The 12,793-nt window shown below is 37.4% G+C and overlaps 2 protein-coding genes across 3 annotated transcripts in view; both read right to left on the minus strand.

Annotated features, from left to right (window-relative positions):
* Positions 1-11,694, minus strand: part of LOC110022407 (protein PHOTOPERIOD-INDEPENDENT EARLY FLOWERING 1) — a 95,350-nt gene extending 83,656 nt beyond the window's left edge. Inside the window, exon 1 of one of the 2 annotated variants that reach the window (XM_020721330.1) lies at positions 11,589-11,694. The gene's annotated coding sequence lies outside the window, so the exon portion shown is untranslated. Of the gene's footprint in view, positions 1-11,584 lie in introns of both variants that reach the window. The other variant, XM_020721329.1, reaches the window with a different exon arrangement.
* Positions 3,151-12,793, minus strand: part of LOC110022375 (lactation elevated protein 1-like) — a gene marked incomplete at its 5' end in the record, with an annotated part of 43,906 nt that continues 34,263 nt past the window's right edge. Inside the window, 2 exons of the mRNA XM_020721269.1 lie at positions 3,151-3,170; positions 10,041-10,082. Coding sequence (XP_020576928.1) covers positions 3,166-3,170; positions 10,041-10,082 — 47 coding nt within the window. The remainder of the gene's footprint in view (positions 3,171-10,040; positions 10,083-12,793) is intronic.

Consider the following 12,793-nt stretch of genomic DNA (forward strand, 5'->3'; position numbering starts at 1 on the left):
TGGGGATGTTAATAGTAGAATTCAAGTTGGTTGGTTGAAGTGGAGGAATGCTTCGGGCCTTTTGTGTGATAGAAAAGTACCGCTAAGACTGAAAGGAAAATTTTATAAGATGGTGGTGAGACCTGCAATGCTCTATGGCGTTGAATGTTGGCCTTTAAAAGAGAAGCATAATAATAAGTTAAGTGTTGCCGAGATGAGAATGATTAGGTGGATGAGTGGCTTTACACTTAGAGACAAAATGCGGAATGAATATATTCGTGATAGGGTTGGTGTAGCTCCTGTGACAGACAAAATTAGAGAAAGTCGTCTTAGATGGTTTGGTCATATTAAACGTCGACCATTAGATGATCCGATTAGGAGAGTAGATGTTTTAAATTCGACTTGTGTTAAGAAAGGCAGAGGTAGACCTAGGAAGACTTGGGCTTATTGTATTAAAAATGATCTTAATTTACTAGAACTAAATGAAAATATGACACTAAATAGGACGCAATGGAGAAAAAGGATTCATGTAGCCGACCCCACGTAGTGGGATTAAGGCTTTGTTGTTGTTGTTGTTGTTGTTGTTGGTTTTGTTCATAACATTATCTAATTGTAGTTAATTCATTGATGCTTATGTGTTAGCTACTTTCACACTGAATTATACTGATACAAACATAGAAAGACGCAGGAGAGTTGCAGTTGTAGTGTGTTTGATATACGAGTATTATAATTCCCACATAGAGCGCTCCTTTCGCATGACATCCTTGTACGCTGGTGACAAATGGGTTGAGGAGTTGCTTACGAGCCACCCAACGATGTTTAGCAATATGTTCCGCATGACATAGGTGATATTCACCGATCTGCTGAAGAAACTACATAGAAATCATGGACTTCATGACTCTATCAAGACGATTTCACAAGAAGTATTAACAATAACACTCTACATATCATCATAAAATGGATCGATGTGAGCAGCTATGGAGCGACTCCAGCACTCCAAAATAATTTGTAGATATTTATCAGTACAGTTGAATGCAGCTATCAGTTTTTCATTACAAGTTAAAAAACCAACAGATTTTATATTTGAATGGATCCCCACAAAGATTTCGCATGATGCACGGTATATACCATATTTTCAGGTAATTTCTCTTATTTATTACATACAATTTTCAAATGAATATAGCATTAAGTAACCCTTGTTTATCTTTTTAGAATCGTATTGAAGCAATCAATGGAGCACACGTGGATGCACGTGTTCCAAATAATGAAAAGATCGCATTAATCAATCTTTGTGGGTCATCGACGCAGAATGTCATGGTTGTATGTGACTTCAACATGTAGCTCACTTTTATCATGACTGGTTGGGTGGGCAATGCACATGTCAGTCGAATTTCAAATTTGCAACGCGGACTAGGAAATACAATTTCTCGTATTCACTCACAGGTTCGCTTGAAACTAAACTAGTCACCAGTTTTTTCTTACTTCAACATTAATCATTCTATTCACTTCAGATAAATATTATTTGGTTGATATTGGATATTCGTTGCAACGAGGATACCTGAAACCCTATACTGATACGAGATATCACATAACTGACTTTCACAGAGCCGACAATGTTCAATAAAAGACACTTTCATTTAAGCGGTGTAATTGAGAGAACATTTGAAGTTTGGAAGAAGAAATGTATTATACTTCCCGATATGTCAACTTATTTGTTTCCAAAACAGGTGCAGATTGTGATTATCACGATAACTCTCTACAATTATATTTGGCGGCATCTTCCAGCAACGACATTGATTTCTACAGGGCAGATGAGAATCATTCACATGTCCCTGTAAGAGCGTATGAATATCGTATTGGAAAGTCTTTGTCACAAGCCAAAAATGATAGGCCTGAGACCTGCACTCAACATGAGGAAGGTGCAAGCGAGATGAGAACCTTGAGAGAAAGAATTACGGATGCTATAGTTGGAGGGTGATTACAGGAAATGTTAGTTTTTATTTCTGTTTATTGTAATGGTTATTGAAAACATTAACTGTTTACTGTATCTGTATTTCATACATACATGTGTATTTCTGTTTCTAATGCATTTGATATTTATTGTATTCGTTTTTTATGTAAGTAATATGACTTTTCTTTTTGCATGTATTTTTCTCTGACTTAGATGGCTGATGAGACAACCGTATGTAATATATGTATCCTAAATATCACATCTTTTTTGTGGGTTTTGGATGTGTATGATGAAATGTTTAACTGTATGGGTTCTTTTAGATGGTTTGTATGTCACTATTGGTTAGTGTCACATGTGAAATCATAATAAGGCAATCAAACTCATCTCCTTTTTCAGTGTTATGGTTTTTTAGGTTCTTCTAAATAACCTTTTTTTGAGTGATATGCATATCTGACATACACGAGCTTGATATTACGTGGGTTAAAGACAACCAATAACCCTTTTTTTATAAAATTTACTCTCATCTTATAGTTACAGATTCGTTGACTTATATATTGAGTTTTTTGAGACCTCACAGCTGCATACAACTTTAATTAGTTACTTCTGTTATCAATTTGTACTAGTGTTATATCTAAGAGTATGTGTTTTTAAGTCTTAAAAAAAGAGTTCAGGGATTTTCGGTACCTCTAGAGGATTGCACTGCTACTATAGACTACAAAGTTTACTGCTTACTTCGTGGCAGTTACATAGCTACGGGAGATAGTTTTACAGTTGCTTAAGAAGAATCACAGAAAAATTGTGTCTATTTCAAGTGAGCAGATGAGCAAGAAGATTCCACTGTGTGGCAGTTACATAGCTACGGGAGATAGTTTTACAGGTGCTTAAGAAGAATCACAGAAAAATTATGTCTATTTCAAGTGAGCAGATGAGCAAGAAGATTTCACTGCCGAGAGTGATCGAGCATAGAGTTTCCCTGGAGGACGGCTTATCTCTATCTGCATTTTAAAAATAATTTTATCATATTATTAATTGTTATTTTAATAGATTTTTTCTTAATTTTGGTAATGATGCATCCACTACTTAGTGATGTGTCTATCTTTATTGTGTAATGTTATGTATTTGATATTTTCTTTCAAATATAAAATGCACTGGCATGAACAATTCTATTGCAAACAACATTATAATACAAAAGTAAAATAATTACTTACCCAGAAACAACTGCAGCACAGTTGTTTTCACACTGCAAAAAAAAAAACAGACGATCAGCTTATCTGCAGCAGCTTCTGCTGCAGCCGCTTCCTACCACAATTGCTGCGCAGCAGCTTATTAATAAACTGCAGCTGCACCAAACAAACCCTACATTATAGAAGCATAATTATAAAAAAAAGAGGAAGAAAATCTGAAGCAATGATAAGGTAAAAGCAAAGAAACTGCTCAAAACACATAGACAAGGAATGCATGAGTCTCATCTCACCTTTGTCCCATCCTTAGACTAAAACTGAAATTCATCCCCCCTAACCTTGTAAATGCCACTCTTTACTAATGCAGGCATCCCTCGTGGGACGAAATCGGGTATCTGTGCATCTGGACTGTTCAATACAGACTTTTAAGGGGTCGATTATCCCTCTAAAGTTGAGATTTGACGCCCAATTGGAGTGGGGCCCGCTCCTAGTTTTCCTAGGACTATTTTTTTGTTTTTGTTGTTGTCCAGGATTAGTTTATGTCGTGTTGGTTTTAGGACAGCCGTCGGCGCCTCCCTTTTCCCTTATAGAGTTGTATCATAAGGTTCCAAGTGGTGCTTCGGTCCTATCTTGGTCTCCAGGTAATGTTTATCCTTCTTATACCATTTCCCATCCCTTCCCGCATCGACTCCCTCCACCCTCATCGCTGCAACTTTGCTGCAGCCCCCTCAGAAAATAGCAACCAACTGTATTTGCCTTCCACTTGTGTTGTCGCCCCTCTGAAAATAGCAAACTGCTTTTGTTTTCTTCCTCTCCACTTGTTGCCAACCCGTGATATAGCCACCAGTTATTTGTTTCCCAACCTTTTTGTCATCACCCAGATTTGCCCTTACTTAATTGTTCCTACTTCCTCTTTCCACCACCCCACCATCAACCAACACCACCTCCACCCTAAATCCACCTAAGTCTAGTGTTGTTTGCCGTTTTTTTTGTTGCAATTCTCATATTTTCATCGTGTTTTGTAGTAATTTCATACCTGGATTCAACAATAATATATGTTTATCATTGATGTTTGTTTAAACCTCGATATCATTTGGTATCAGAGCAAGCCTAATCCTAATTTCATACTATGGTTAAAGAGATGCATTGAAAAATCTGTCGCCTTCAATAGCGGCTTACTAAAAATGAGAAAAGGACCCATTGAGAAATCATTGTCAACCGTTATAGTGAAATTTGAAGAGGAGAGGAAGGAAAATCTAAACCTTTTCCATAGGGATGTTTCAAGTAAAGAAGAAGATATGTCACGACACTCTGGGATTCAGTATCAGAAGAGACCGAAATATGGAGTGACATTTGGAGGACATAAAGACATGGGAGGGAAGGTCGTCTAACTGGATTTTGAGGAAAGAATAAATTTGAATCACTTCATTGAGTGATTGAGGACTGTTAAGAGGATTTTTTAGTTTAAGGAGGTGTCAGCTAATAGGAAAGTAGTAAAGATTACTATCATAAAGCTGAAGAAGAGTGTCTCTTTATATTGGGGGAATCTGAAGAGAGTGACGGAGAGAAGGCGGGAATAAAATAACTACATGAGAGAAGATAAAGTAAATGCAGAAGTATCTACCCCCACACTACCATCAAGCCATATTCTTAAAGCTCTGCTACCTACAGCAGAAAACCTTGTCAATGAAGGAGTTCACAATAGAGTTTGAGTAGCTTATGTTGAAATATGAGCCAACAAAATCATAGAAGCACACTATAGTCAGAAATCCATCAATAAATAATATTGTCCAAGTATAGTCGTACTGATCGTTGGGTGATGTTAAGACCTTGACACTAAAGATGGAGAAATAGCATAAACAGATAATCATAGTAGAAGCCAGTAGGAGAAAAATGTGAAAACTATCAATAAACTTGATAGAGTTTACAAGAGTGAGAAAAAGCCCGAGAGAGGCAGTACACGCACAGTGCCCGCAAAGCAGTGTTTCAGATGTCATGGGTTTAGACACATCGTTTCCATTTGCCCTATTACAAAATTGTTTTTTTCATTAAACGAGGAGCAATAGAAGAAGTGAGTTGTTGTACTGGAGACAGAGAAAATAATTAGACAGAGAAAATACTAGCTTCCAAAAGATGAGGGAGAGATGTTTGTGGTTCGATGGGTCCTTCAAACTGAGACTACAAGAGAGCAACAGTGGCTTTGCCACAACATCTTTCACACCAGTTGCATTGTAAATGGATAAGTGTGCAACTTTATCATTGATGGATGTAGTAGTATGAATGTAGCGTCTACACAGATGGTGGATAAGTTGAGTCTCATTACTCAAAGATATTCCAAACCATATTTCCTGATTTCGTAGAAAAAAGAGAATAAGATTAGCTTAACAGGAGATGTCTCGTGAAGTTTTTATTGAGGACCAACTACAGGATCAAGTGTGGTGTAAAGTTGTGCCCATGGATGTCTGTCACATTCTATTGAGATGATCGAACAGTGTGATCGCAGGACTTAGCATGATGGGTTCAAGAACATTTACTCATTCACAAAGGATGGAAAGTGTATAATTCTCCAATCTTTTGTGGAGTTCCAAGTTATAAGTGCTCTTGCCAACGAAGAGTCGCCGATAGGATCAATTTTGGTGATATCAGAGGGTATTCAGAAGAGCCGATATCAGACAAAGGATAGCCATCACGAAGAGAGTTTCGGGATACCCTAACCAAAAACTTACCGCCAGAGCTGCCACCGTTAGGGGAAGTTCCGTTTGTCTTCACTTCAGAGAGGGATGAGCCAACATGGGGCTATTTTTGGAGGCCTCTGCCTAGTACACTTGCCACGAAGTTTCAACGAGTTACCCACAGATGGTTGGACAGATAAAGATGGCTACACGCAATTCGAGAATTCTTCTCAGGTGTTTCGTGGAACATTGCATCCGACAGTGAGGTTCAAGTGTCTCTAGAGGCGCAATCAAAGACCCTCCAATCCCGAGAGATTACGACATTTTCACTACCTTCAACAAGACTGGCCTTACTCTACACAATGAGCAGAAACTTCAACATATGAGATCAAAGCTCACCAAACCCTGCTAGACCAATGTGGGCGTCTACGCATGAGACACGGGACGCGGGACACGAAAACAAGTTTTTGCTCACCTGGACTGTTCAATCTAGACTTTTAAGGGGCCAATTAGAAATCCAAGGCTCAGATTTGCCGCCGAATTGGAGTGGTATCAACTCCTAGTTATCCTATGACTATTTATTTATTTCCGTTGGTGTCTAAAGTTAGTTTTTGTTGTGTTTGTTTCAGAACAGTTGTTTGTGTTTCTTATTTTCTTTCTAAGGTTATATCATAGGGTTACAAGTGGTACTTCGATTGTACCTTGATTACCAAGTGGTATTTATCCTTTATATAACCATTCTCATCACTTCTGGTATGGACTCCCTTCACCCTTGTTCCTGCACCTTTGTTGTCGCCCCCTCAGAAAACAACAACATATTGTATTTCCACCTATGTTGTCTCCCCCTTTGAAAACAACCTGATCATGTTCTTTTCCCCTCCACTCGTTGTCGCCCCTTGAAATAGCCATCTGATGTTTGCTACCCCTCTTCCTTGTTATCATCACCCAGATTCGCACTTGCCTAGTTGTTTTGTTAAGTCGGTGCCTAAAAGCAATTTTGTCTTTTATTAGCTCAGGGCAATTTAGCCTTTTATTATTTATTATTGTTTAGTATGAATAAGGCTTAATAATTTAGGATTAAACATCATGAGATTGTCTTGAGTCTTAGGGATAGAAATTGGGAGAAATTGTCTACCTCTCGAATTGTAGGAATTGGGAGAGAACGCCTACCTCTCGAATTATAAATGCCTATCGTATGTATTCGTTTTGAGTTGTTTGATGTTATTGCAATAAAATTTCCGTTCGCCAAAATTTTTGTGAGAAAATCTAGCTTGCATCCTATCAAATGGTATCAAAGCATTAGTATGGGAAAAAAATACGAGATCGCAGCGTTCCAAAAGAATTTTTACCGTTCAAGCTACCTGTGAAACACGCCGAAGCAACTACTGGATCGCAAGAACTGGGAAGAGGGATCAAGCGTGCTACTAGGGTTGTACAGAGATCTGAAACTTTCGCGGCATATAGGGACCCGAAACTCCAATATTTCTCCTTCCGCTTTGTACTCAAGCTAAATCGATTAGGCTTGCTGATAAGGCCAAATAGGGATCACAACGGACAAGAGACTTATTGTGTGACCTAATACCACGATGCAATCATGGTTAGAGCTAGTAGGGAAGCAACACGAGATTGTGGTCTCCTTTGTGACAGAAACCTGGCGACACAATCATGATAAGAGCTAGTTGGGAAGCTGGTGCCTAGGAAGTTGAAGCAGAAAAGGGGCCTACAACCTTGAGGTACAAATGCGATTCGAACGACCGGATATCAGCCAGTAGTTCCTCATTCTTGATCGAAACCCGTCTAAAAGGAATGACAGCCAAGAAAGTAGATGACCTAAAGATGAAATTGGAGAATGAGATTAACCAAATTAAATATGAAATAGAAGACAGGTTTTCCTCAATCGAAAACCGATTCGAGAGCTTGAAAGAGATCATGAGAAGGCTTATTGAGATGCAATCCAAGGCTCTGTCGTCAGTTCAATTTACAAACCCTAATCAAGGGTTAAGCAGAGAATCCTTAGATAAATCAAAAGAAAACGATATCGGACGAGAGGAACACAAGAAGAAAAACATCCACCACTAAGAACCCCCTCATATGGTTCTGATGAAAGGTGGATCAAAGATTTTAGATGGAGGGGCTTAGGTCGAAACATGAAGAAAAGGTTATGCAATGGGCATGGAGGAGTACAAAGAAGGAAAGAGATAAATCAGGATGGGGTATGACTATGATCGAATGATGGAGTTTATCTAGATGCATGAGGGAGAACACTGAAGGGAGAAGAGTTTGAGGTGGAAATACTAGTGTTAGGAATTAAAGATGCTGATATTTGATAGAGGAATACGTAAATGAGTGGGTGAATCGGGCGGCGTGATATTTCATGGGGAATGAACTAAATGAGGGAGTAGAACCTCATGGGGGCGGGGGCTTATGTTTAAAGGGAAAAGCTCTAGCATGGTTTCAGTGAAGGGAGGTAGATATCTGATCCGCTTATAGAGGAATTTTAAGGATTGCGTGAACGTTTCAGAACCTTTCAGGATTGAGACCTACACGAGTAACTCCTTGTCTTGACTCAAGTGGGGATTGTTATAGAATATAGGGAGTGATTCAAGCTAATGTTTGAATAACTGAGAGAGATTTATAAAGCAGTATCGGAGGAGAAATTTATGAAGAGTCTAAAGCTCGACATGCATGCACCATTTCGTCCACAGAGACTACGATGCTTGGGAGAAAACATGGAATTAGCACAGATAGTTTAAGATAAAAATACAATGGAACTAGCTAATAGAAGCAGTACAGATGGAGCGTCATATTAAAATGCTACAACCACGATGATACTAAAAACTCAAACAGAGGAAGTCTAGAGGGAGACTACCTGAGACATGGATAATGGGCCACGACTAAGAACGACAGTCAAACGTTTTACAGAGACAGATTCAAGAGAAACGAGCAAGGGAGTTATGTTTTTGATGTGACGAAAAATTTTCACCAGGACCTTGTTATGATGATCAGACATTACAGGTTTTCACAGTGTGTGAGGATGAGACATGGGAGCTTGATCCAACAACAGTTTTACTTTATCCACCTTGAGAACAAGATGTTTCTTTGGGAAGAGAATATTACTACGTCAGTACCTATGGGCAGTTTTGCATTTATTATCCTAAAAAAATTAGTTGTTCTTATTTATTATTTCTTGGTAAAAATAGGACTTAAAAATTTAGGATTAGGCATGCATGAGATTGTGGCTTAAGTCTTAGGCTTAAAGTTTGGGATAGATTTCTTAACTCTTGAATAGTAGTATTTGGGAGAGATAATCTGCCTCTCAAATTGTAAGTGCTTATATTTTATGTATTTGTGTTGAATTATTTGGATTATTGAAGAAAAATAATTGCTCGACCCTAATTTCTATGTCGAACTCTGTCGGTTCCTACCATGTTCCTGCTTGCCAACCGCCTCTTTCCACCACCCCAACACCTTCCAACCCCCTAGCCGACACCACCTCTACCCTAGATCCACCCAAGTTTAGTGTAGTGTGTTATTTTCTTTGTTGTAACTTCATAATTCCATCGTGATTTGTTATAATTACATATTTGGATTCAACAATAATATTTGTTTGTCATTAATGTTTGGTTAAACTCAAGTATCAAAATTGCACCAAACAGTAAACTCCACAATAAAAAGACCTTAAAAAAAAAATCTCGTTGATCGCTATGAGATAGAGAGATAAACTTGAAAAGATTATACAAGAATTCATAGAGAAATGAAGAGAAATGTCTCTTTTTTATTACAATCATCAGTGAGAGGTCACCAGATGAGGATGCAAGCAAGGACGAGCGTGTGATGGCAATGCATCTATAGAAGAAAATGAAAGGGGGAGAGGGGTTTGAGCACCATGTTCCATAATGTATTACAATTTCACCCATTTTTTAGAGATTTCTAGAAGATGCCATCTTGATGTATTTTAAGCACAAATTTTATTTTACGCTGACATAAATTCATAGTAAAAGGTGAAAAGAAAAAAAGAAACTCCTGTGCATTTGTTATACTTTACATGCCTAACTTATATTACCAAACAACCCTTCAATTTATTATGGCGGGTCGCCTGTAAGAACACATATAACTTTGAAACAAATGTTTAAATTTAAAACATAAACAAAACTTGAATTCAAACAAATGCACGATTATGTTAAGCATACTAAACGATGTTGAAAAAGATGAAATCAATATTTGGGTAGAAAAACAACCAATTTGTAGGACACTTACAGTTGTCTCCCAATTGAATACCTGCCTTCAGAAAATTCTCACCTTTAAGACAAAAAAACAACTTCCTCAATACAATAAAAATGCAAATTCAAACAATAGTTTTAAATTCCATGGCAACGTTTTATAAACTACATCTATGGTTATTTCTGAGGAACAATCATCAGGCTTAGCCAATAAAAAAATCCAACATAGCATTTTGACCTAGTTTAGAAAATTTACACAAGTAGTTTTCTTTTTTGTCGGATTACTTTTATATTTTGCTTATGTATAAAATTAGCAATTGTTGTTGTGGAGGGTTTGGGCTGTATATAAAGATTAGCCTGCTTAGAGTTTTTCATTTTTTTTTTAAATTTAGTTTTAGGTTTTCTAGGTTTGGAGAATTCTCCAATATTTTGCAAAGGTGAAAAGGGAAGTTGGCCATTATGAAATCTAAGATTCCACCAAAATTGACTACGAAACTTCAGAAGCCGTCTCTTGAGACAATCCTAGGCAGACCACAACAATTCCAAAAGTTCATATCCCACGAAACTAGTGTTGGTCACCATCAATCAACCAATTCGTAAGGTACAAGATCATTTCTAGACACAGGAATTGTTTGAGAAGCAGGTGTCGTGATGCAATTATTTCTTGTCAAGTTTTCTTTGTAATATTTATTTAGTTGTAGCCAAGAGTTAGCTTCTTGGTGACATTTTTCCATGTAAAATTTACTTGCAAAGTGTCTTAAACAGTTGATGTTAGGACTGCATAAACAAACATTTTCAAAATCGAGGTTCTTGCATACTTTAGTAACTTGAAGAAGAATTCATTTGCTCATAAATTCTATTGTAGGACATGAAACCTTGTTTTTCTTCTCCTTGTTTGCATGGGAAATCCTCTAGATTACCCAGTGGCTGATTACTTTTACAGTATTGTGAAATTAAGCATTTACTGAGTGATTAATATGTTCACATAGTATGATTGGATTATCTTTTCTAATTAAGTAGTCCTAATTTGAATATCTCGAATTAGAATCAGGAATATTGTGTGAATCTTATGATAAACTTCATTTACGCCTTCCAGAAAAAAAAATTCATGCATATCAAAAGGGTATTGCATTAATACTTAAAAGTTTTAATCTTCCAACAAGTTAGTATAATATTAAGCCAAACCTTAAGACATTACAGATAATAATAGGTTGAACATGAAATTTAATTTCATTGAAAACTTCTGAATCATGCAAAAAAATAAATATCTACCAATAATTGAAACTAGCATGTCAGAAACAAGTCAGAATATATATCTATATATATATATATATATATTAATCTGACTCTTATTTCAATTCATGAGAAAATATTCTAAACTTATGAATATCTTATCACAAAGCTCGATGTTTGTTCAACAACCTTGCTCCAGCCAAGCAACAGGTTCACCAATACACTAATATAAATTCATTTTTGCATAAAATTATTAACTCCCACGATGACGGTGAGAATACAGGGTTAGCCATGTGCTCATAATAAAAACTAGACTCGAGCCAAAAGCGTTATAAGAGCGGAGCATACCTACAAGTTCAAAAAACAATGGAGTTCCCGGAGACAAAATGTAAAAGCTTCCTGCGAGCAGTCTCCCACTAGGACTGAAGGAAGTCACCCACCCGATTCTCGAGCTTGGGTTCAGTGGAATGCTGAACATATAAAACGCAAGGCTGCGGGTAAATCTCGGAAATTTAGGTGAAAGAGGAGGCTTCCGAGACTCGCAGCTCGCCGAAGCGTCGAAACAGAGCGAATTCGAAACCTTAACGGGCCACGCTAATTTGAACACAAAACTTCTGAGGCTACGCTGAAGCATACACGCTTAGGGTTCCGGCACTTGTTTCTCGACCGCAAGTAACCCAGGGTAATAGCGGATCAGCGCGAGAAAGCAGAGAGAGAGAGAGAGGGAGAGACAAAACTAAGATTTCGCCAAGGAGAAAAGGGCATTGACCGGAGAGCTATCTACCATGCCCTTCCTTCGTTGAGGCGCGCTTGTCATTCAACCGGAGGGTAACGCAGAGGCGGATGTAGGTTAGGCAGAAGAGCCGAATCGATCGCGAGAAGATGACGTGAAATAAAGTGCAGAGATGCGTCGGGGAAGACGACGGGCGCAAGAGCGAGCCCTCAGATCTTCTGTTGGGCTTCTGATCCATTAGTGGGTTTTGTTAAGTCGGTATAAAAATTAGGAGGAATTTATATACAAATCACATAAATTTTACTTAATTATTTAACTAATGTATTTAATTATATAATTATATGTATTATACTAATATCATAATTTATATATAAGAATATTTAATTTATTTTTGAAAAATACATGCCCAAAAATTTAACAAAGTGAATGAAAATTCAAATTTTAATAGAATAAAAATAATAATTTCATTGCATAGAGGAAATTGATTTTATACCTCAAAATGTTTAGAAGACACACAATCTTTAACAACATAGAGCATTTGTATATCAATGAATACCGCTAGATTGAAGGAGCATAAGAGATCTCATATTCATGACGGTAAAAGGAATATTCGAGGTATATTTGAAGGAATTGGCAGGCTACCTAAAATATCAATTCACCAACCTCTGTCACCTCACCTCAACTAGATAGAGGCCTCTTCGAACAATGTTGGCATCAATTTTAGCATGTTCTTAATATGATATTATATTCAAACGGCTTAAGACTCGTTTTTCTCGCATTTCATGGCAAGCATGTAAATTTGGCAAAATTTTTCTTGTTTTGAT

This window comes from Phalaenopsis equestris, unplaced genomic scaffold (assembly GCF_001263595.1).
Source record: "Phalaenopsis equestris unplaced genomic scaffold, ASM126359v1 Scaffold000188, whole genome shotgun sequence".
In the NCBI taxonomy this organism is placed as follows: domain Eukaryota; kingdom Viridiplantae; phylum Streptophyta; class Magnoliopsida; order Asparagales; family Orchidaceae; genus Phalaenopsis; species Phalaenopsis equestris.